The 26,648-nt window shown below is 44.1% G+C and overlaps 1 protein-coding gene across 6 annotated transcripts in view; it reads right to left on the bottom strand.

Moving 5' to 3' along the window:
- MTA1 (metastasis associated 1) overlaps positions 1 to 26,648 on the bottom strand; it is a 611,607-nt gene that overhangs the window by 512,154 nt on the left and 72,805 nt on the right. For all 6 annotated transcript variants that reach the window (XM_073610308.1, XM_073610309.1, XM_073610310.1 and 3 more), the window contains exon 4: positions 19,320 to 19,446. In XM_073610308.1, the coding sequence (XP_073466409.1) occupies positions 19,320 to 19,446 (127 nt within the window). The remainder of the gene's footprint in view (positions 1 to 19,319; positions 19,447 to 26,648) is intronic.

Genomic DNA, 26,648 nt, shown 5'->3' with positions numbered 1-26,648 from the left:
GTGCTAATTATATTATTATAATAATAATATATATATATATATATATATATATATATATATATATATATATATATATATATATATATATATATATATATATATATATATATATATATATATATATATTTTTTTTTTTTTTTTTTTTTTTTTCTCACTGTGGACTTGCTGAAATTAAGAATTTTTGATATTTTGAGGTTTACTTTAATTTGTTTATATTTCTTTCACTGTGCACTACTTGACAAGTATTTAATTTATATATTTTTTACAATTTATATTCTGTGTTTGGAAATTCAAGTTGCTCCAACATTCACTCGCGCATTGCCCACGGAATTAAATATATCGTTTTTCACCTGAGCGAGAGATATCACATAGCGCTGCATTTGTTTATTTTTAAAATTTTATATACAGATTATGGGAGTGTGAATATGCTTAGAGGTATTTGCTAAGAGGCATAATGAGTGTTTTGCACACAATTTTTGGGAAAATGAAGAAAGAAAATGAAAAATGTATTTTTCTTCATTTTTTTTTATTTCAAAACCTTGTGACAAAAAGATGACATCTACAAAATACTCAACATGTCTCTTCTCAAATTCCTTGGGGTGTCTGCTTTCTGAAAAGGGGTCATTTGGGGGGGGGGGGGGTACTTTCTTGGCATTTCAAGACCTCCAAAACTGTGATGGGTAGTGATAAAGTGAAATGAGCAATTTATCTCTGAATGCGGTGATTGGTTTTCGGGGTCCTGTACATGGCTGGGCTCTTAGTCTCACATGTGGTATCCCATACTCGGGAGAAGCAGCAAAATGTATTTTGTGGTGTAATTTCACATATACTCATGGCATGTGAGAGCAATATATCATTTGAGTGACAACTTGGTGTAAAAAAAAAAATTTCTTCATTTTCCAAAGAATAAAATACTCCATGGACTCAATAAGCCTCTCAGCAGGCGCGTGCACAGGAGACATGACGTAGCGTGCTAAGGTCTGGGGGCGGGGCTCGGTGATGGGGGCGATGAGAGCGGTGAGAGCTGCATGCTGCTAGATATCAGTGTCCTAAAAGCCCGGGGTGAGAGACCGTGGCCGACGAACGTCTGTCCCCTTCCCCTGCAGCTATAGGCGGGCTCACTTGTCAGCTGGATCCAGTGAGCAGGAGAGGCCACATCACGAGCATTGCGGACTGGTGCCTCATCCTGAGCGGCTAGGAGAGCAGACGGAACGGAGGTACACTGCAGCAGCATTCAATATCCCCCAGTCTCCCCCCCTGTGTGCGGCTGTCGCTCCGGGATTCCTCAACACTCTCCCCACCACCCTAACACTCGCGCTGGGACAACCTGAAGGAGAACGGCGGAACAGGGTCCTACTAAAACAGGACTTCCTGGCAGACAGACAGCGCAGTGAACTGTGCGGGGTGAGGACCCCCCCCCCCCTCTCTCCCCCCTTGCTCCTTTTCTCTAAGCGCAGCACAGGCGCTGGCAGAGTTCCCTTCTTTTAACGTGGAAGACTTCCGCCCAAGAGGTCCCCCGGAACCAGGTAGGATCAGCCTGGCTGACACTAATACCATAAGAACTGTTTCAAATGCTAATTTAAAACTATCTGTGGAAGAAAAGCCAATAAGCCTCTCAGCAAATAGCTTGAGGTGTCTACTTTCCAAAAAGGGGTCATTTTTGTATGGTCCTGGCATTTTAGCACCTCAAGAAATGTGATAAGCAGTCAGAAAGTAAAAGCTGCGTAAATTCCAGTATATTTATATTTTTTTTTACCAAAGACATGTAGCTGAATACATTTTTGCCTAAATGTATGACAAAATGAATTTACTGTATATTTTTATTTAAAAAACATTAAAGGACATAAATTTAGTTTGGGTACAGCGCAGCATGACAGCACAATTACCAGTTAAAGTAGCACAGTGCCGAATGGCAAAAAAATGCTCTGGTCAGGAAGGGGGTAAAACTTTCCGGAGGTCAAGTGGTTAAAGAGAGCATACCTACTGTACATCTTTAATAAAGGATTTTTTGTAACTGCGTCCAGAACTCAATATTTAGCACACACCTTGTGCAAAAGTAATGCAATATACAAAAGTATATTAAATGTAACGTGTATAGTTACCATAATCCATACAGTGTATATCTTTAAATATATTGTAAGGTATAAATAAGTAGGGAGGCAGGAACTCTATAACCAAAATTGATGTTAGCAAATAGGAGAAAAAAAAATACAGCCAGACTCCAAACAAAGGTATACATTCATCAGATGGTATCAAGTTTAGTGCTTCTCACACATTGAGCCCATAGTTACTAGTGCTGTGACATTGTGTCACTACGTGCAGGGACTATATAATAGGTAAAAAAGACACTATTTTATTTATTTCAGGTACTTATATAGCGCTGTCAATTTACGCAGCGCTTTACATATACATTGTACATTCCCATCAGTCCCTACCCTCAAGGAGCTTACAATCTAAGGTCCCTAACTCACATTCATACATACTAGGGACAATTTAGACAGGATCCAATGAACCTACCAGCATGTCTTTGGAGTGTGGGAGGAAACCAGAGTACCCGGAGGAAACCCACGCAGGCACAGGGAGAACATGCAAACTCCAGGCAGGTAGTGTCGTGGTCGGGATTCGACAGAGTGCTACCACCACACCACTGTGCCGCCCCATATATACATTAAATGCAATAACCATTTCTTACAAATGCACATTTTTTTTATAATACAGAATACAGAGAAACTAAAGGATTCCCCCAGTGGAGACGGCGGGTACTGCATGTCACAGCCAGCATCGAGGAAACAGAGCTGGAATATAACAATCAGAGGAGGTATGACCACGATGTAAGAAAACTACAGGATCCACCCAGCGGTGACGGCGGGTACTGCATGTCATAGCTAGAATTGAGGTAAGAGTCCTGTGAGACCTGACAGCTAAAGGAGCCACAATAGGGATATTGAGAACAACCACCAATACCTGGTCTAATACACACAGAACTTGATAATCCTCCATTCAAAACTATTCTTTGGACTTCCTATTTTTGTTCCTTAATTTTGTATAGGTTTTATACCATTTAAAGTGAACCTGCATTCAGCACAGTCACATAAGGTTATTGATTATTTCACACATATATATATATAATTTCTTCACTAAGTTATATTTATTTACTCATCACTGTCATTGATTGATGAAGAACACTGTGATTTTATATAAGGTTACTATTACCGTAAAAAAACTTTTTTTATTTTATTATTGTAGATAGACACTGGATGCATCACTTGTTACAGCAACAACTAATCACTCTCCTGAAATACTTAAACGTATGAATTTGACACTATTTACCCAATATTATTAATATTTGCGCGAAATAAATTTATTTTGATTTCTACTGATTAGTGACTTGTGGTACACTATAGATTTTGCTGCATTTATATTCTTATATATTGATTTATATATCACTTAGTGCATTTACTTATCCATAGAAGCGCGAAAGCCAATTTTTTCATTTTCAAAATTTTTTTTATAACTAAATAAATAGAAAGTGAAAAGCCATTAACTGCAGGGTTAATAGAAAAGGTTTAAAAGAGACTACTACTTCATTTAGAGACATAGGTCACCCGTAGCTTATAAATCCATTTTAATTCAGTTTGTAAGATTTTGTGAGCCCAGTCCCAAATCTTTCCTCTATAGTGTTGGCCAGCACTGTACCCCCAAAGGCATTCTTTCCTCTGTGCATTACTTTACATTTAGCAACACTGAACTGCAGTTTCCACCGTTTTGACCATTCATCCAGCAATGCCAAATCATGTTCCATGTAACAGACACCTCCAGGGATATCAACCTTATTGCACACCTTTGTGTCATCAGCAAAAAGACAAAGTATCTCACAAAAGAGAGTACACCCCTCACATTTTTGTAAATATTTTATTATATCTCATGTGACAACACTGAAGAAATTACACTTTGCTACAATGTAAAGTAGTGAGTGTACAGCTTAATTTGCTGTCCTCTCAAAATAACTTACACAGCCATTAATGTCTAAATTTCTTTTACTTTTAATTATATTGCTAAACAGGACAAATAGAGAGGGGAATGGGGGCACCGACAGCAATAAAAACTGACAGGTGTTATAATCCCTCTCCACTCTATCCAAAACTAAAAAAGAGATTGTTAACTTTGCAACAGACTTCCAGATTGTCCACTTCCTGCCTGGGCTCAGCACGTGATGAGCCCCACTACTGCTGTATCATCTGCAGACTTTAGTATGATTTCTCAAATAATTAGCTGAGCAATCGTAGGTCAGCAGAGTGTACAAAAAGGGCTCAAGACACATCCCTGGAGAAAACTGGTAATGAGGATGATGGAAAAGGATGAAATATTGTGAATTCTTACAGACTGGGGTCTATTTGTTAAAAAGCCTAATATCCAGTTGCACAAAATGTAGCTCATTCCATGTAACGTCGGTTAATCTATCAAGGTTTGTGAAATAGTATTGAAGGTGGAACCAAAATCCATAAAAGCAGTCAAATATAAGAATCCATATTCTCTAGGTAAGATCCAAGTGAACTACTGATCAAATGGCATCTGCAGCAAATCATTTTTGTCTGTATGCATACTGATGGGAGTCTACTCTGATGTTTATGGTCTTCTTTATATATGCCATGACCAGCCTTTCAAATTACTTCATAATTACTGGGGTTAGTTCTCTAGGGAGATAGTCATTCAGCCTCAAAAATTTCTTTACAAGTCTGTGGTCTTTCAGAGGTTAACTTTTTACAGGGACCATAGTCACCCTGAAGGGCAGCTTACCTTGTAGAGCAGGGGTGGCTAACTCAATTTCATTGCAGGCCGCATCAACATTATGGTTGTAAATGTATATACCCTTTATCATATTAAATGCCTATGCATTTAATGATTACTGGTTTTAGTAACAATTTAAAGTGGTTGTAAACCATTACAGACCACTTTTACCTACAGGTAAGCCTAGATTAAGGCTTACCCGTAGGTGCAAGAAATATCTCCTAAACCTACATGGTTTAGGAGATATTTGCAAAAGACAGGCACCGATGTCTATGTTGCATGCGCCATAGACAAAGGCACACAAGCACACTGAGCGTGCCTTTTCTAACGGCGATCATGCCGTTAGTGGCGGCTCCCAGGCGCCTGTGCGGGAGTGACATCATCACAGCTCCAGCCAATCACAGCGCCGGAGCTGCTATACCCGGAAGAAAGATGGACGCTTTCTGGAAGAGGGGACATCGGTGACATCGCAGGCTCCTGTGTCAGGTAAGTGACACATAATGGGCTATTATGCGACGCATAGTAGATTATGCTTTACCGTTGCAGGGAAACAAAGAGGAAGTAAAACCCATCAGGGTTTACTTCCTCTTTAAGACTCAGGCTGTAAAGGGCAGGTGCAGGCCAGCACAGAGCCCACTCACACTCCTGTAGCAGATGATGCAAGTCTGAAAAGGAGGTTGCATACTGCTGGAGATTGCTCAGACAGAACATGATGCTGCCATGGTGTTCTGTCTGATAAGTCTCCAAGAAAGTCCTTCTCAACTGGCAAAGAATTGTAATATTCTCATAACAATTATAAGCAAATGTCCAGAGCACTCACCCCCTCCTGCATCAGGTGGGGGGGGTCAGAAAAGCCTTTCTGTGGCTCCTCAGAGAAGCGCAAGATCTGGTGGAGGAGTTTTGACCTCTCTGCCGCCAACTGCTGAGACAAGGTGGGGGCAGAGATGAGGGGGGGGCTGCAGCAGAAAGTGTAAAGGCCATGAAATTGCCTGGGGGGGGGGCCGGATTCAGACCGTGAGCCTTGTGTTTGACACATGTTGTAAAGGGAGGGGCTCAGAGCATACTGCATCACTGCTAGTGTAATGTGTGATGCTCTTAATGCCCCTTCACATGTTCTGAGTAGGGTTGCCACCTCATCCCTTTAACCACTTCAGCCCCGGAAGGATTTACCCCCTTCCTGACCAGAGTACTTTTTGCGATTCGGCACTGTGTCACTTTAACTGACAATTGCGCGGTCGTGCGACGTGGCTCCGAAACAAAATTGACGTCCTTTTTTTCCCACAAATAGAGCTTTGATCACCTCTGATTTTTTTTTTTTGCGCCATAAACAAAATAAGAGCAACAATTTTGGAAAAAAAAAAAAAAACACATTATTTTTTACATTTTGCTATAATGATTTTCCCCAAAAAATATCTAAAAAAAACTTTTTTTTTCCTCAGTTTAGGCCGATCCGTATCCTTCTACATATTTTTGGTAAAAAAAAAAAAAAAAAATTTGCAACAAGCGTTTATTGATTTGTTTGCGCAAAAGTTATAGCGTTTACAAAATAGGGGATAGTTTTATGGCATTTTTATTAATATTTTTTTTTTTTACTAGTAATGGTGGCGATCAGCAATTTTTATTGTGACTGCGACGTTATGGCGGACATTTTTGACACATTTTTATGACCTGTCATTTATACAGCAATCAGTGCTATAAAAATGCATTGATTCCTGTATAAATGACACTGGCAGTGAAGGGGTTAACCACTAGGGGCAGGGAGGGGTTAAGTGTGTCCTAGGGGAGTGATTTCTAACTGTCAGGGGGATGGGCTGGTGTGTGACGTCACTGATCTCTGCTCCGATGACAGGGAGCAGAGATCCAGTGACACTTGTCACTAGGCAGAACGGGGAGATGCTGTTTACAACGGCATCTCCTCGTTGGTTCTCTCCGTGAGGCAATCGCGGGTATGCCCGTGGCGATTGAGTCCGCGTGACCCGCGACCCGACTCACGGAGATCGCAGCATGCGCGCGCGCACATGGCGGCAAATTTAAAGTAACGTACGGGTACGTTACTTTGCGCAGCCGTAGCCATTCTGCCGACGTATATCTACAGGAGCCGGTCGGGAACCAGTTAAACCCGAACAAATATGAATTGAACAGCTTCTGAGGCTAATTTAATGTAGATACGGCACCAAGTCAGTTCAATTACCACCTTAATCAGACACAGAACCTATATAATTAATATACGTGTTCGGTTTTAAAGGGACGAGGTGGCAACCCTAGTTCTGAGGGTTGTTGGTGGAAAAGGAACTCTGAATTTTTAGAGCATAGTTAGCCTTGGACCTGCTTACACTGACAAAGACTTCTCCTGCTGTTCAAATGTGTCACCAGACCTAAATATGGAATCAAAGGTTTTTAGCAGAGAGGTAATCTTGGCATTCATCCAGGATTTCTGGCTGGGGTGGATCTTAATAGTTCTAATTGTAGTAATATCCTTTACACACTTGCTGATATAGCCAGTAACAGATTATGTAAATGCCTCCAGGTCCACATGCTTAGTACTTGTCTTTTTAAAGATCTGCCAGTTAGTACATTCAAACAGTTCTGTAGTATTTGCTTGGGGGGGGGGGGCACATTTTCTGCTGGGGTTCTTTCTACAAGTGGGAGTTTAAGTGGGAGCACTTCAGAGACTCTTCTCCACTGAAATGTCTCATCTAAAGATTTCTTCTCTGTTCCTCTAGAGCAGCGGCCGCCCAGCGGGGCTGTTCCTCGAGCCCGCGGCCGCCCAGCAGGGCTGTTCCTCGAGCCCGCGGTCGCCCACTCAGCCTATTTGCAGCCACCCAATTCAGTTCATGGCATGGCTGGGGGGCAGACACTAGAGGTCAACTGACTGGTGAGGAATGTTAAGTGGGAGGGGCTGGAGGAGACCCTATCTCCTGATTTTGGCATAGGTGTCACTGCTACGAGACACCACAAAGTCGGAGACACAATGAACCCGGAGACATAGTAAGTAACACTAGCTGTGATTATAGTTGCAATTAAAAGTCCCCACTACAGTTCTCAGATCAGCAGATGACCTTGATCAAGAGCACCCCCCCTCACTGCCACTCATCCCATCCCCCCCATCAAGGAGTAAGAGAAGGAATAAAAATAGAGAATACATGGAAGGAAGAGGAAAAGAGGGGGGACTAAGAAAAATGGAGAGAAAGAATAAGAGAAAAAACAAGAAAAACGGCTAGAGAGAGGGATGGGGGGAAAAAAAACAAGAAATTAGGATAGAGATAGATAAAAGGGAAAGAAGAACAAAAGAGAGTGGTATATCCTAAAAAGTACCATAAGGGGTTTTAATACTGTACGAGTGCAAGGGACTCAGGGAGCGCTAAATGTCCGTGGGTTAGGGGTGCAAATTACTTGTCTTGCCTTGGGTGCTGACAACCCACGCTCCAAAAATAATTTTACTGTTAGGGGTCCACACAACTTGGGAAATTTTATCAAGGGGTCACGGCACTAGGGAGGTTGAGAACCACTGCTCTACAGGTACAGTACATGTTCCTACTGCTCCACATCCACCCATAACTGCAAAACTGAAAACCAATCCTGTGCCTTTCATCTGGTATGTTCTTGCTGCTTAACCATCTCTAGCCCTGTCCACATTGTGATGTTTATGTTCTCCCTTAGTGTTTTACCTAAATTATGACCTAATCTTATCTTTACAACTCTGTCCTTTGTAAGTCTGATTCTGAAATATACAGGTTGAATTGGATGGACTGTTGTCTTTATCCAACCTTACCTACTATGCAACTATATGAAAGTGGAAATGTTTGTTCTGCTAGCCAACCATCCTTGATTAACTCCTGATTAGTTAATTGGCAAGCAACCACCCCCACTCCTAACAGTATACAGGAGTTTCCCCCCACTTTATGGGGGTAGCACATTTGCTGTGAGGGTTCATTTAAGTGGGAGCACTTGAGACTCTGCACTTCAGCAAATGCATGAAGAGTAAATACATAGGAAAATACTTTGAAAAACACCAAACAGACCACAGGTGACCTTGTTTACCCCCTTCAGCTCTCCATCCACTCTAACAAGCACTCTCTACCACTCCTTCTGACAGTGTTGTCTGCTCTCCTTAACCTTTTCGCTGCTAGGCCCTGCACTCCACTTTAAGGCTGGGTTAATACTATTGTGAAATGGATGTGTGTTTCTCTGCCACCAATTCACATGTCAGGAGCCTGTGACCGGCTCTCAATGGAGCCGGTTCACACAGCTAGGGGCAGCTGCGGAGCCAATTGCACAGGAGTCCTGTGTCTCTTCTGGTCCTTTTCAGGTCTGAATTCAGTCCGAAATCGGACCTGAAATGGTGAACAGGGATGTACCGGACCCCTGCATTGAGCCATTTAGCTGGTCAGACCATTTTTGCAATTTTTTCATTGCTTTTTTATTTTTCCCCTACAGCTTTCAGCATTTGTAAAGACCCCCCAAACCATATATTTGCTGAAAGCACATGACCAGTAGAATATAAAAAAAAAAAAAAAAAAAAAAAAAAAAAAAAAAAAAGAAGAGCTACCGAATAAGGCCAATGTTTAACAATATTTTCGCTAAAAATACACTAAAATATCATTAGATAAAAACATAGCACATTTTACAAAATCCCAGCTAAATTCCTACTAAATATAAAAAGCATAACCTGTGTGGAGTTAATAATAAATATTTTAAAATCTTAAATATGTGCCTTTTTGAGAGATGGTGAAAATCAAAACCTATGTAAAGATTCTAATTTCTCTAAAAAATCTGGAGGTTTTCATTTTTCACATACAGCTTTCAGAGTTTGTAAACGACCCCCCAAACCATACATTTTCTGAAAGCACGTGACCAGTAGAATTAAAAAGAAGGTTCTACTGTTTAAGGCCACACAATATTTGTGCAAAAGTTTCTCAAATCACTATTTCCACATGAAAAAACAAACAAACACTAAAATCCCTATTTGCACACAAACACCGCATAACTTACAAAACTCTTGCTAAAAACCTATTAAGACCTTGTTCACATGAGGTATACTAAAAGTGTACGCCCATGAAGGGTGGCGTTTACCTGCATGGGGATGCACAGGTGTTCTGTGCGAAGGCATTTTAGGGAATCCAGGAAGGGAGGAAGCAGCCGCATGAGAGGTCGAGAAGCGATGAGGGCGGGGAGTGTCATTTTTGGTGAATAGCTCTAGCTCTGATCAGCGGCTTGTTAACCACTAATCAGAGCCATTTGTTCGCAAGAGTCTGCTGAACATTTCACCTATAAGTTTATGGTCATGAGCTTATAAGCAGAGGAGGAATATAGGTCCATATGGCGTAAGGACCTGGTGCCTGCTGGAAGCGGTGCTGTAGCACCCTGCGCAGTCTAGCAAGCAGTCGCAATCCACACAAGTTTCCATTCTTCTTCTTCCCAAGACCAGACTCCTTCTCTTGCACCCTTTGGAACGCCCGCTCTGTCTGTAGCAAACTCACCTCTCTTCATGACCTCATCACAGTTTGACACTGCTTCTCCTGCTGCCCTCTTCTGTGGTGGCCTTCTCTGGACTCACTCCCCCAGACCCAGTGGACAGAAGGGAGGGGGAGTGGGAATCCTTCTAGCCCCACATAGCACCTTTCAGGTACCACCCCCTCCCCTTCCTGTCACTCTCCTAATTTGAGGGACATTGCATTCGATTTTTTAGCTCCAGTTACTCAGTATCAGTCTGTCTTTATAACTACCCGACTCTCACTGTTCTAAAATACCCACAATCGGGGCGTGGCCTGGACGGCGATGTGAGCGGACGTGTGTGATTGAAGCTCCGCTCGTGGCAGATCCTTCTATACACATCCTGCAGCCTAAAACCTTGCCTTTTCCCCTTGCCTTGGTGGGACCGGACGCTGAGATCGTGACCCGACATGTCTCCGCCGAAAAGGAGCACAGTCTCTTCGTCTCTCGAGCGATACAGGCGGACGGAGCGGGACCGGAGGAACAAGATGGCGCTTCGGCAACACCTCACGCAGCCTCTCACGTGGAGAAGGAGCCGGACGGCACAGCAAAGGTATTGGAGGCAATCTCCCTCTGTCAGTCCACACTTACATCAAAGATAGAGGAGGTGAAGGTGGACATATCGCTCATTAGACACGATATGACCAAACTCCGGGAACGGGTTACTGAGGCTGAGACTCGGATTGGGCAGGCGGGGACATATTACACCCCATGCAGCATACACAAGACGAGCTGCAACGCCAGATACAACAATTAGCACAGAAACAAGACGATCTTGAGAACCGTGCCCGCCGGTCCAATCTGCGGTTCATTGGATTACCAGAGGGTTCAGAGGGCACAGATCCAGCCACCTTCCTGGAGCAGCTCCTAATTAAAACATACGGCAGAGATGCTTTTTCGGCTACATTCCTGGTGGAGCGTGCCCACCGTATGCCGGCTCGCCGCCCGCCTGAAGGTGCACCCCCACGCACTTTTATTGCAAAATTGTTAAACTTCAGAGACCGGGACGCGGTCCTGCGACTGGCCAGAATAAAAGGAAACATCCCATACCAATCCGGCTTCATCTCAGCGCTCCCGGACTTCTCTGCAGAGGTCCAGAAGCAAAGGGCGCGATTCTCTGATACTAAGCGCCGCCTAAGAGCACTCCATATCAAATATTCAATGCTGTTCCCGGCCCGAGTTCGCATAGTGGGTGATGACCGGGTGCATTTCTTTGAGGACCCCGGCCAGGCCTCAGCATGGGTAGATCATCTGGATGCACAAAGGAACCGACCCGCCTAAGGCGCAGTCGGGCCTACCAAATAAGTAAGTTCTACTTTACAGCTTCCCATATGCACTGTGTTTCAAGATGTGTACCGCATATGATCACTAAGGAGGACGCACCGATCTCAAGCAAACCACCACTGTGCAATCAGGGAGAGCAATTGCAAGACATTAAGGCCCCGAGCACTGACCGGTATTCTTCCTTACTTTTATTTTTATATTTTTTTTCCCCTGCCTTCCCTTCCGCTCAGGGATTTGTCCTCATACTTTGTGCCTCCATTTTGAAGAGTTACGTACCCAGACGCACTGCACTAACACTTCCTCCTTTTATTTTTCCTGACCTGGGCCGGACTCGAACTGCGCTATGTAATGACGCCGAGGAAGACTTATTCTCACACAGCCACACCAGGACCAAGATGTCCGGATTGGACTTTGCTAACTTTTCCTTCTTAGTTGCCACAGCGGAACGAGAACTCAGGTTCCTTTGGTTTACTGGTTCTGTTAACTAATTGTTACCACGTTTACTCCATCGCTGGATTTTTTTTTTATCCAGAATTTGTTCGCCTCCGGCGGGAGACCGCCACATCAATACTGGTGCTGCCCTATAGGCTACCGCCAGGATTGATAAGGTTATTGTGCACCTGGGGGGTTTTCTCCCCTTCAGTATAAGCATTATGCAAGAAATATCTTATCTACACTGCACAAGTTTTGGGAAACAAGCCCCAGTCAAGTTTGGGCGACTGAGGGCAGGGAGGGAGGGTAAGGGAATTGTTACAGTTAAAGACGAGATAAAGAACATGTGTTATAATCTGAGGTACAAAGATATGTGTGCATATTTAAGTTGTCTATTGGAGAACAGGGGGAGATGCGGGCCTCCTTCAGTGTGGAGAGTGATATTGCAAGCCACTATAAATACCCCGTATCTACCCCCCAAACAAAACCAAATTCCAAATCACTATGGCTACCCTAAAATTTCTCACTTGGAACATTCGAGGGGTCCGCGACAAAATTAAACGCACTGCTGTTTTTACCTGCCTTAAAACCTACCGAGCAGATATAACCGTTTTAGTCGAAACATACGTCACTGGACAGCTTCAGCTTGCACTAAAACGGCCATGGGGCGTCTCAATCCTTATAGCCAAAACGACTCCCTTTGCAGTCATTACTGTACGCACAGACCCCCAAGGTAGATATATCTTCCTGCACTGTACCATAAATGGCTTGCAATATTTGATAATGGCATTCTACATACCCCCACCGTATAATTCTAACCTAGTCACTGAAGGCCTACTGTATATGGCACAACATCCCAACGTACCTGCCATCTGGCTGGGCGATTTTAATATGGTCCTGAACCCCCAAAAAGACAGAACACAGACAAATCCAAACACACCCCCCCCAGACACGACCCGGTTCGGATGGACACTACAAGAATTCTCATTAACTGATACATGGCGTTACAACCATCCTACTACTTGCGCATACTCATGCTTCTCGGCAACCCACTCCACTATGTCCCGAATTGACCTTATTATGATATCTAACGCACTGCTTCCCCACCTGTCGGACTTGGGCTACCATACCAGAACTTTATCTGATCATGCTCCGTGCTGGGCGACCCTGCACCTCAGTTCGAGGTCGGGGCCCCCCGCGTGGCATCTCCACCCCTTCTGGTTGTCAATGCTGAAAGACCAGGAGGATATCTACAAGGCAATTCTACTTTAACATCAACAGTAATACAGCCCCGGTGGGACAGGTTTGGGAGGCATTCAAACTGCATGTCCGCACTATTCTATCCTCCCGAATACGCAGAATTAAAACCTCCTCTAACCTAATTCTCCACCAGGCCTCTGCTAAAGCAGACTTACTGGCAAGGGAATTTCAGCATGACCCCTCCCCTGACAAAGCAGCTGCAATCAAACTTCACACCCGCCTATTAGACCAACTTCATTACGAGAAAGCCAAACAGAAACTTTTCTTTGTGAAACAACGTCTGTTTGCGCAAGGGGAGCGAGCAGGGAAACTATTAGCATACCTAGCCCGTCAAGAGTCCAACCCCCCAATAACAGTAACTCTTATTGACCCACACAATGAAACTTTCTCGGACCCCCAAGCGGTCGCAAACGCATTCCAGAAATATTATACTGACTTATACTCCTCCAAGGTTGAGGTCACTTCACAAGAAACTAGGGCCTTTCTCCAAAACATCCCCTTCCCACAGCTTTCGGAGTCCCAAGTGCAAGACTTAGAAGCTCCTCTCACGGCAGATGAAATTGCCCTTGCTATAGCATCCCTTGCGCCAGCTAAGGCGCCGGGCGGCGACGGCATCCCCCTAGACTTCTATGCAGTTTACTCAGAGGTTTTGACCCCCGAATTATTGAAATTATATAAACATATATTTGAAACCGAGACCCTCCCTGAAACCCTCCGCCAAGCAGTAATCATAGTAATCCCTAAGTCAGACAAAGACCCCCGACTACCTGAATCCTATCGCCCAATCTCGCTTCTCCAAGCTGACATCAAAATATTAGCCAAAATATTACCTATGCGCCTCAATAACAGTATCCTTTCCCTCATCCACTCTGACCAGACAGGATTCATGCCCGGGAAAAACACAGCCATGAATCTAAGACGTCTTCACATGAACATTCAGGCGGATCATGAACACATGGGAGATAGAGCGATAGTGACCCTAGACGCCGCAAAGGCGTTCGATTCGGTTGAATGGAGTTACCTTTGGGAATGCCTACAAGGCTTCGGATTCGGCCCAAACTTCATAAAATGGGTACAATTACTGTACTATTCCCCAATGGCCAGAGTGGTGGTAAACGGTTGGACATCCGACCCATTTCCATTGAAACGGGGAACCCGCCAGGGGTGTCCATTGTCCCCACTACTATATGCCTTGGCAGTGGAGCCCCTTGCCATCTCCCTTAGGATGAACCCGGATATACGCGGACTACGTATAGGATCCCTGACTGAGACGTTAAGTTTATATGCTGACGATATGCTTCTATATCTGGAAGACACAGGCCTTTCCCTCCAAACAGCCCTAACGACCATTGAAAAATTCGGAAAACACTCGGGCCTTAACATGAACGGTCCAAATCACAGATTCTCCCCCTAGATCTGTCACCCCCATCACAAACTGCAGCCTCACTCCCCCTACAAAGAGTTGCCCGCATTAAGTACTTAGGAGTAGAGATTACTAAAGACCCGCTAGATTATATCAGCAACAATATCGAACCACTCTTTATACACTTAAAATCCAGCACACAAACCTGGGCAAGACTCCCCTTGGGAATATCGGGCAGGATTAACCTATTTAAGATGATATTACTTCCAAAATTCCTATATATACTCTGGAACTCTCCTGTACGTATCCCCCTTAACATTTTTAAAACACTTGACAAAATAATCAACTCCTTTATATGGGGGCCCAACAGGCATAAGTTAGCTTGGAACACGCTCAAAAACCCAACCTCCTCGGGAGGAGCGGCCCTACCGGATCTATACGCATATTACATTGCGGCACAACTTTCGCACCTATACTATATCCACAAAACAGATGAGACCAGATACCAAACCCTAGTATGTAAAAAACCAAATAGTGACATGCACTCCCCACTACAGGTTATATTCAGGAAAAGCAGTAAACAAGACAAAAACAAGGACCGAGACTTATTGCTTTCCCAACATAGATATGTGTGGGAGAAGGCGATCAAGTTGATTGGAGCCGACTCCTTTCACTCACACACACCCCTATGGCACAACCCTCAGTTGACAGAACTGATCTCTCTACCGGGAGCCACTAGATGGGCAGCCAAGGGAATAGTATTTCTATTCCAGGTCACTACCATATTCGGAATTAGAGGCTTCCAGGCACTTTCCGAGGAGTTTAATCTTCCCCCACACATGCAATTTAGCTACACGCAGCTAAGGCACGCGCTCCAAACCCAATTCGGGTGCGGACTTCCTAACCCACAAATACTGCCACTGGTAGATATAATTACAGGGTCAAACCCAGAAAAACTTATATCCACCCTCTACACTACACTTCGCACCAAACCGGTAGCAAGGATTATAGACACGGCAAGAATTAGATGGGAGGACGATGTGGGACCCATAGACCACTCTGACTGGGAAGACATACTGGCAAACGTTAAAACCACATCACCCAAAATCTCCGAGCGCTTGACCCAGCTGTATATAATACACAAGTCATACCTTACACCATCTAGAATTGCAAAATTCTCTCCACACCAGAACCTAAACTGCCCAAGATGCTCTAGCAACCCATGCTCATTCTGGTCATGCCCAGTGATACAAAGTTACTGGGCACAAATCATAAAGTTCCTCCACGACCACATGGGATCACCAGTGCAACTCGACCCCAAGTCATGCCTTCTCGGGCTACTCCCAGATGCCGACAAAGATAGACCCCTGACTACACTCCTTAGCGAATCACTCTTTAGTGCCAGAAAACTAATAGCCAAACACTGGATGAGAACAGAACCTCCCACCATACAAGCCTGGATTAGGGAAGTAAACATGGTACTACCATATAAAAAAGTAATGTACAAACACAGGGGCTGTCCGAATAAGTATCACAAAATATGGGATAAATGGTTGGAGAAGACTAGCACTTGCACGGACTAACTATGTACGCTAGGCCAACGAATTGAAATGTTAGGGGTGGCCATTTCAGCTGATGGAAACTATAACTAATGCTGCTGAGGCCATATATGATTATCTGTACCACTGTATTTTCTATGACAACACACACATTCATAAGTAATGCATGTAACCTCACTCTTTTGTCTACTTTTTGGAAAGACGCTATGTAATGCATCTGTATATTATCCTTACTTCGTCAATAAACATGTTCTCTTTTTAAAAAAAAAAAAAATACCCACAATCATTCTCGGTGACTTCAACATCCCTGTTAATACAGATACTCCTGCTACTTCTAAACTTCAGTCTAACCTCCTCCTTCTACTCACTCTGATTGCAACACTCTTGACCTGGTTTCTCCCACCTATGCACTCTATGCAACCTCTAACAATCCTTTCCATGTCTCGGATCATCACCTTATTAGTTTCACTCCCTCACAGCCACCTTCTCTCCCTCTAACCGCCAAACAATTGCCCGTAGAAACCTTCACCACCTCAACCCTTCTCTTCTCTACTCTAATGACCACCTCTGACAAAATCTCACCCCTGTCCTGTCCCAACCTAGCCACTTCTGTCTACAACACTTCACTGTCATCCTCCCTGGACACACTGGCCCCACCCACTCCACTCAAAAATCAGACCGCTAAAACCCTGGCTTTTGAGGCGTAAGACTAATGCCGTGTACACACGGCGGACTTTTCGACCAGACTGGTCCAGCGGCACGAATCCGGACAATCCAACCGTGTGTGGGCTTCATCTACACCTGCAGCTGACTTTTTTGGATGGAAATCAGACAGACTTTAGATTTAAAACATGTTTCAAATCTTTCCGACGGATTCGAGTCCGGTCAAAAAATCTGTTCTTTTGTATGCTAGTCCGACGGACGAAAACCGACGCTAGGGCAGCTATTGGCTACTGGCTATGAAGTCCACCTAACCACCTGCTCACTTGCAAATGCTATGGACACCCCCTGGCTCTATCCTACACACTCTAACCTAAAGCTTCAATCTCTCTCTCTCTCTCCTCTGGCATCTTCCACAACGATCTAAAACATGCTCAAGTCATGCCCATACTTAAAAAGTCCTCATTGGACCCCCACCAATCTTAACAACCTATGTCCCATCTCCTTGCTCCCCTTTTCATCTAAACTCCTTGAATGTCTAGTCTACAACAGACTGAGCGGCACCTCACTGAGAAGAACCCTCCAGTCTAGATTTTGCCCTAAACACTCCTTTAAAACTGCTCTCCTAATGGCTAAAACCAAATGGGCACACTTCTGTTCCCTGGCTCCTAGACCTCTGCTGCCTTTGACACTGTGGACCACCCCTCCCTCAAAAAAACCCACGCCTTTGGTCTCCGTGACCAATTTTTTCACTGGTTCTCATCCTACTTATCCAACTGCACCTTTAGCGTTACCTACAATTCTACTTCCTCCCCTCCTCTTCCTTACTCTGTTGGGGTCCCCCAAGGTTCTGTTCTTGGACTTCTCCTATTCTTGATCTACACCTCCTCCATGGGTCAGGTAATTGCCCCCCATGGCTTCCAATACCATCTCTGGGCTGACGATACACAAAATTTAGCTCTACCCCTCAACTCACTCCTTCAGTCTCCTCACATATTACTAATTTACTAACAGACATATTAGCATGGATGTCACACCACTTCCTCAAACTCAATCAAAACCAAGCTCATATTTCTTCCCCAACGTGCCTCTTCCCCAGATTTCTTGGTCAAGATCGATGGCACAACTATCAATTTGTCCTCGCGTGCCAAGGTTCTAGGTGTAATCCTGGACTCTGAACCATCTTTTCAGGCCCACATCCAATCACTGTCCAAATTTTGTCGCTTCAACCTATGCAACATCTCCAAAATACATCCCTTCCTAACCAATGACATCACAAAGCCAGTTCACTCCCCGCCTCAACTACTGCAATTGTCTCAATGGATTACCTTTACATAGGCTATCCCCCTTCAGTCCATTATGAATGCTGCTGCCAGGCTCATCCACCTTACCTTACTAACAGTTCCAAGTCTGCTACTCCGCTTTTTAATCTCTCCACTGACTTCCACTAACCCAACTGATTAAATTCAAAATACCAACAACTTACAAAGCCATCCACAACTCTGCCCCCAGCTACATCACCAACCTAGTCTTAAAAGACCAACCTAATCCTTCTTAGTTCCTTCCAAGACCTCCTGCCCTCTAGGTCCCATGCTTGCTTCCAGGACTTTTCTCGAGCCTCTTCCATTCTATGGAACTCCCTACTCCAATCTGTCTGACTATCCCCCTACTCTGTCCACTTTTAGACTGAAAACCCTTCTCTTCAGAAAAACCTATTCTGCTCACACCTAACAACTGTAATTTTATTTTCTTCATCCGCTCATCCCACACAGCTATTACCTTTTGTATCACTTGACCTTCCCTCCTAGATTGTAAGCTATAAACGAGCAGGGCCCTCCTGTGCTGAATTGTATTGTAGCTGTACTGTCTGCCCTCATATTGTAAAGCTCTCTGCAAACTGTTGGCACTATATAAATCCTGTATAATAAAAAGTATTGAGGCAGCGTCAGAAAGACAAACCATATTTGTCTTTGTTGTTGGTATACTGACTTTCAGTAACAGAGGTAAGCAGGGACCAGCTAGACGAAAATGTGGTCAGAAAGACCCAGGTGGGGAAAGAGGGATAGTTCTATATGCCCTCTGCTTACTCAGTCAAGTGTGTTCACTCCTTTAGGAGGCAATGGTAATATGCTGATGAAACTTTGGTAGAAAGTCTGTCATTAAAAAATCACCATCGCATAGAAAGCCTCTGGGTGCCCATTTTGAAATGAGCAGATGTTGTCATCAAGCGCCTTCAGTGCATCATTAGCCATATCACTTGGGAGAACATAGACATACAGTTACAAGGAGAATAAGGGTAAAACACTGTTAGTTCATCTTTTCATTTTTCTGAAAAGACAAACTTACACTTTATTTTGGCGTGCAGCTTACCTGCCTGTACATTGAACAAACAGAAGTGTGATTACAAGAATTTACTATTAGACACATTTAGGAAAGTGCTTTATGAGCAAGTCTGGAATGGCAATGGGGGGATAACTTACCGTATATGGGTAGCTGGTAAAGATTCAAGCTGCCTAGATAAAAACAGCTCTCTGTGTCTTAATTGATGCTTTAATTTTTCAGGTAAATCCACCATCTCTGGATTTTCCATTTCTTCCTCCATTTCTCCTGAATGCAGAAAAAAAAAAAAAAAAAAAAAAAAGGTTTAGCATAAAAGAAAACAATTTCTCTTCAAGTCACCTTTTGAAACAAGAGCTTTCTGGTTTGGTATAGGCTGGCTCAATACGATTCAAAATGCAACGATTCAGACAACCATGCCCCTTTTCAAATATTGCTGTATTAATTTTTTAATGTTATTGAGCATAATTTGGCTTTTTGGTGCTGCAAGCCCCTCTTTTTTTTTTTTTTTTTTGTCTCTGGTAAGCTTTGTAGATTTACCAGGAGAATATATACAGTAAAACCTTGGATTGTGAGCATAATTCATTCCAGAAACATGCTTCTAAGCCAAAGCACTTGTATAGCAAAGCAAATTTCCCCATAAGAAATAATGGAAATTCAAATGATTCGTTCCACAACCATTTATTCATAAGGCCTTCAGTTTATAGTCCATATATAAAGATTATGGCAATGTGATAGGTTGTGTAACCATAAAATGTCCATCCACAAATGGCAGCCTCCACAAAGGGATTAGAAGCAAAATCCAGCAGGAGCTACAGAGTATAAAAGAAAAGAGAGGCACCTCTAAGTGTTGCAATATGGTTACATGAAGGTTTACATACCCTGGTGATTTTGGCCTGATAACATGCACACAAGTTAACACAAAGGGGTTTGAATGGCTATTAACCACTTCAATACAGGGCATTTTCACCCCCTTCCTGCCCAGGCCAATTTTCAGCTTTCAGTTGCACTTGGAATGACAATTGCGCAGTCATGCAACACTGTACTCAAATGAAATTTTTCTAATTTTTTCCCCACAAATAGAGCTTTCTTTTGGTGGTATTTGATCATCTCTGCAGTTTTTATTTTTTGAGCTATAAATAAAAGAATAGCACAAGTTTGAAAAAAAAAAAAAAAAAAAAAAACACACAACACAATATTTTTTACTTTTTGCTATAATAAATATCCCAATTTAAAAAATAAATAAATACATTTTTCCTCAGTTTAGGCCGATATGTATTCTTCTACATATTTTTGTTAAACAAACAAAAAACCAAAAAAATGCAATAAGCGTATATTGATTGGTTTGCGCAAAAGTTATAGTGTCTAAAATATTGGGGATAGTTTTATGGCATTTTTATTATTTATTTATTTTTTACTAGTAATTTTTATTTTATTTCAGGTTACTTATATAGCGCCGTCAATTTACGCAGCGCTTTACATATACATTGTACATTCACATCAGTCCCTACCCTCAAGGAGCTTACAATCTAAGGTCCCTAACTCACATTCATACATACTAGGGACAATTTAGACAGGATCCAATTAACCTACCAGCATGTCTTTGGCGTGTGGGAGGAAACCGGAGTACCCAGAGGAAACCCACGCAGGCACAGGGAGAACATGCAAACTCCAAGCAGGTAGTGTCATGGTTGGGATTCGAACCAGCGACCCTTCTTATTGCTAGTTTTTAGTCATGAAAACTGTATCATTCGTAGTAATCAGCATGCATTCCTGAAGAATCGTTCTTACCAAACCAATCTATTACCTTCTAGGAGGAGGTGAGCTGCCATCTAGATAAAGGAAGGCCTGTAGACGTGGTTTATTTGGATTTTTTTTACTGTACAAAGTAAGGTCCGTTGGCATGGACGATAGGGTGAGTACATGGATTGAAAACTGGCTACAAGGGTGAGTTCAGAGGGTGGTGATAAATGGAGAGTACTCAGAATGGTCAGGGGTGGAAAGTGGGTTCCCCCTAGGGTTCTGTGCTGGGACCAATCCTATTTAATTTGTTCAAAAAAGACTTGGAGGATGGGGTAAACAGTTCAATCTCTGCATTTGCGGACGATACAAAGCTAAGCAGGGCAATAACTTCTCTTCTATAACGGGCCAAACAGCACAGAGACAAGCCTCAAACGTGGCACAAAGTCAATCAGAGTGATGAGACCAAAATTGAGCATTTTGGCCACAATCATAAACGTTACATTTGGAGATGAGTCAACAAAGCCTATGCTACAAAAAGGCACAGGAAATTTGGTCAAAATTGTTGGCAAGATGAATGTAGTATGTTATCAAAAAATATTGGAGGAACATTTTCATTCATCAGCCAGGAAGCTGCGCATGGGATATACTTTTACATTCCAACATGACAATGATCCAAAACACAAGGCCAAGTCGACCTGTCATTGGCTACAGCAGAATAAAATGAAGGTTCTGGATTGGCCATCTCCTGACATCAATATCATTGAGCCACTCTGGGGAGATCTTAAACGTGCAGTTCATGCAAGACAGCCTAAGAATTTACAGGAACTGGGGGGCTTTTTGCCAAGAGGAATGGTCAGCTTTACCATCTGAGAAGATAAAGATCCTCATCCACAAATACCACAAAAGAATTCAAGCTGTCATTGATGTTAAAGGGGGCAATACACGGTTAATAAATCGGGATCTTTTGGGTAGTTTCTGTTGCCATTTGTCAGAAACCATGAACCAGACCGAGACAGAAGTACAGAAGATGGTTTCTTGTGATGTGACAGGTGAAGGCAGGGATGAAGTGAGCTGGAGATCTTTAAGTAGGCGGGACTGATGAGCAGATCCACAATAGCTGGTTAACTGTGGAGAAAGATGAGAGCTGGCAATTAGCCGACAGCTGAGCGGCCAGCTCAGAGAAGGAAGGGCTGAGCCAGCCCTGACAGTACCACCCTCAACGACCCCACCCCTTCGGAGGACCACCGGGCTTGAGGGGAAAAAGTCTATGGAAACCACGGAGGAGGGCAGGAGCATGTACGTCCGAGGATGAGACCCAGGAGCGTTCCTCCAGACCGTACCCCTTCCAATGCACCATGTACTGTATACGCCCACGGAACCTATGGGAGTCAACCTGTATAGGGTGAGGACGTGGCACCGAGGTGGTAAAGCGGTTGTAGGCCAACGGTTTCAATAAGGAGACAAGAAACATTTGAGATGCGCATACTAGGAGGAAGGTCCAACGCGCAAGTCACTGGGTTAATCTTGCGAAGGATACAGAAAGGCCCAATAAACCGAGGTGTGAACTTCAGTGAGGGAACACAAAGTCTGAGGTTGCAAGATGACAGCCAGACCCTGTCCCCAACCTGGTGTGACGGCGCAGGCAGGCATTTGCGGTCAGAGTCTGTACCTATCATTAGCATGACGCAAAGCCTCCTGGACTTGTGCCCAAGTAGAACGAAGACCACAGAGATGCTCCTCTAGCGCAGGAATACTGTTCTGCGGAACAAACGAGTCAGGCAAAATGGAAGGTTGGAAACCATAATTCGCCATAAACGGAGACAATCGGGAAGCAGAATTCAAGGCACTGTTGTGAGCAAACTCTGCCCATGGTAATAGGTCTGACCAGTTGTTGTGATGGTCAGAAATATAGCAACGTAGGAATTGCTCCAAGGACTGATTGGCTCGTTCTGCGCCCCCTTTAGACTGCGGGTGATACGCAGAGGAGAAAGCAAGCTGAATTCCCAGCTGTGCACAAAAGGCTCGCCAGAACCGGGACACAAACTGACAACCCCTGTCCAAGACAATCACCTTGGGTAGCCCATGTAAGCGAAAGATCTCCCAAGCAAAAATGAAAGCCAGTTCCTTAGAAGTGGGCAACTTCTCAAGTGGAATACAATGACATCTTTGAGAACCGGTCAACCACCATAAGGATAACTGTGTTGCCTTGGGAGTTAGGTAACTCCACAATGAAATCCATAGACAGGTTGGTCCAGGGCCTCTCTCCATTGGGTATGGGTTGAAGGAGGCCCACCAGAAGGTGTCGTGGAGTCTTACTCTGAGCACACACAGAACAGGCAGCTACAAAGGCAGTTACATCAGCACGTAGACTAGGCCACCAGATTTTTTGGGAAAAGGCTCAAACAAGTTGATTCTTACCAGGTGTCCAGCTGCCTTGGGAGAATGGTAAGTCTGGAGCACGGCAGTACAGAGACACTCTGGGACAAAGCAGCGGTCACAAGGTTTCTCAGGAGGAGCATCGACCTGAGCAGCAAGAATTTTGTCACCCAAAAGGAGAAGACTGGTGCGAACCGTAGCCAGAATACGATCAGGAGGAATCATAGGAACCGGAACCGACTCCAACTTTGAAGTGAAGTGGAGGAAAATTGTTGTGACAAGGCGTCGGCCCTTACATTCTTAGTACCAGGTAAGAATGAGACAATGTAATTGAAACTTGACAAGAAAAGAGCCCATCGCGCCTTCTGGGAGAGAGGCATTTAGCCTCAGACAAGAATGTGAGATTCTTATGGTCAGTAAAAATGAGAACCGGCACAGTGGTACCTTCGAGATGTCTCCATTCTTTCAGGGCTGGAATGATTGCCAACAGCTCTCTGTCACCAATCTCGTAACTGCACTCAGCAGGTGACAATTTCTTGGAAAAGTAGCCACAAGGATGCATAGCACTCTGAGGTAGGACGTTGAGACAGAAGGGCGCCAAAACCAGTTTCAGAAACATCAACCCCAAGGATAAAATGTAACGTAGGATCAGGATGTGCCAACACAGGAGCAGAAACAAAGGCAGCCTTGAGACTTTCAAAGGTCTTAATGGACTCCGGAGACCAACTATGTGGGTTACCATTCTTTCTGATCATATCGGTCAGGGGCTTGACCAGAGACGAGAAGTTACATCCGATAATAGTTGGCAAAACCTAGGAAACTCTGCAGAGGACGTAACCCCACGGGTCAAGGCCACTGTAGGACTGCAGAAAGTTTCTCTGGGTCCATCGAAAAACCAGCAGTGGAAATTACATTTTGCCAAGGAATTTAACCTGTTCCCGATGGAACTCACACTTCGCCAGTTTACAATAGAGATTGTTCTCTCAATTTCTGAAGCACACGACAGACATCTGTGTGGTGGCTCTCCAGGGACATGGAAAATATGAGGCTATCATTGAGATAAACCACCACACATAACTGCAACAAATCTCAGAGGACATCGTTAATAAATTCCTGGAAAACTGCTGGGGCGTTACAAAGGCCAAAAGGCATTACGAGATACTCATAATGGCCTGTTCTGGTATTAAACGCAGTTTTCCACTCGTCGTCCGCCTTAATCTTCACAAGATTGTAAGCCACTCAAATCAAGTTTAGTGAAAACCGTTGCTCCCCTGAGGCGGTCAAATAACTCTGTAATCAACGGGATCGGGAAGGCATTCTTAATTGTGAAACGATTGAGACCCCTGTAATCAATACAAGGTCTCAGTTCACCGCTCCTCTTCTTCACAAGGAAGAGGCCAGCACCTGCAGGAGACGAGGATTTGTGGATGAAACCCCGAGAACGTGCATCTGCAACATACTCCTCCATGGCTTTATCCTCCAAGACCGACAAAGGGTAAACCCAGCCACGAGGGAGAGTGGCACCAGGTTGAAGGTCAATTGCGCAATCATACAGCCGGTGTGGAGGCAAACTACCGGCTTGACCTTTGTCAAAGACGTCGCTAAAATCACGGTACTCCTCTGGCAGGGAGGAGAGTGAAGAGGTACACAGGACCTTGGCTAACTTCCGGAAGCATCTTTCACTGCATTGCGGTGACCAGGAGAGAACCTCAGCACGGAGCCAATCAAAAGAGGGGTTGTGCCTCTGTAACCAAGGATAACCAATAACCAGGGGAAACTTAGGAGAGGAAATCACTTGGAATTGGATTATCTCATGGTGAAGAGCCCCTACGGCCATGGACAACGGAACCATCTCATGAGTCACATGGGCAGGCTATAGAGGTTTCCCGTCACGAGCCTCAATGGGAACTGGAGAGTCACGCAGCTGCAGTGGGATCGAGTGCTTTGATACAAAGGCAGCATCAATGAACAGGCCTGCAGCCCCAGAGTCGAGTAGAGCCTGTATCTCGATAGACGTCATAGCCCAAGAAAGGGCGACCGAAAGCAGGGGCTTATCCTTCTGGATAACTGGGGATGACACAACACCACCTAAGATCTGTCCATGACAGGACCTCAAGATCCGGGTGTTCCCAGGACGGGTAGGACAATACTTCAAAAAGTGACCTGCCTGCCTCTCATCCGCAGAGAGACACGTGAAGCCCAAGTGCATGGGTTCATCTTCACTGACAGACTCGGTACCAGGAGGCATGGGAGGTGAGGGAGGCATGGATGGGACTGCAAAGCTCGGAGGCAAAAGGAGGCTTCCGCAAGTGCTCCTTAAAAGAAAGTCTCTCTGAGTCTGGAGTCAATGAGGATGGCAAACGAGATCAAGCTCTCCAGCTCAGTGGGTATATCTCAGGCTGCCATCTCATCCTTGATGGAATCCGAGAGACCATGAGAAAAAGCAGCCACGAGGGCCTCATTGTTCCAAGCAACCTCTGCTGCCAGAGTACGGAACTCAATGGCGTAGTCGGCAACAGTTCTTGTACTTTGTTTGATAAAAATGAGGCAAACAGGTTTTTGCGTCTCCCATAGAGGGTTAGCCCAGGCCAAGGCTCTCTCAGAAAGTAAAGCTGTCACGAACCCTACTTTGCTTCTGTCCGTGGGAAACACCTGGGCCAGCATCTCAAAGTATATCTCAACTTGGTTGAGAAACCCTCTGCATTGAACTGGATCGCCCCCAAATCGATGGGGAAGCGGGGCGGAACCTGATATACCTCTTATAGGAGGTAATACTCAAGGCGAGTGCCTGCACAGAGACTGGCACAGCAGCAGGGATGGCCTGCAACTCAGGTTGTACCGGAGCAGCCACAGTGGGGGATTCCAGGTGAGCCGTGTGACTCAGGAGCGTTTGTAACGCCATGGCAAACTGATCCTTGCTCATCCAATCTGGAAAAAATATTACCATTACCAACAAGTGGATTGACTGTATCTTCTGAATTCGTGGCCTTCGCCTACTGTCAGAAACCATGAACCAGACTGAGACAGAAGTACAGTAAAATCACACTTGTCTATTAATAAAAATAGAAAGGTAAATAGAGTAAGCGTAGTCAAAGCATAGCCAGAGTTCAGTAACCAGATCGGTTAATCAGCCAGGCCAGAAGCCAGACACTCGTTGTTTACAAGTTAAAATCAGTATTTTTTGCTAGAAAGTTACTTCGAACCCCCAAACACACACATATACATATATATATATATAAAATATATATACACACACACACACACACATACATATACATACACACATATACATATATATATATATATATATATATATATATATATATATATATATATATATATATATATATATA

Source organism: Aquarana catesbeiana, linkage group LG13 (assembly GCF_042186555.1).
Source record: "Aquarana catesbeiana isolate 2022-GZ linkage group LG13, ASM4218655v1, whole genome shotgun sequence".
In the NCBI taxonomy this organism is placed as follows: Eukaryota; Metazoa; Chordata; class Amphibia; order Anura; family Ranidae; genus Aquarana; species Aquarana catesbeiana.
This window is presented reverse-complemented; position numbering and strand designations above follow the sequence as displayed.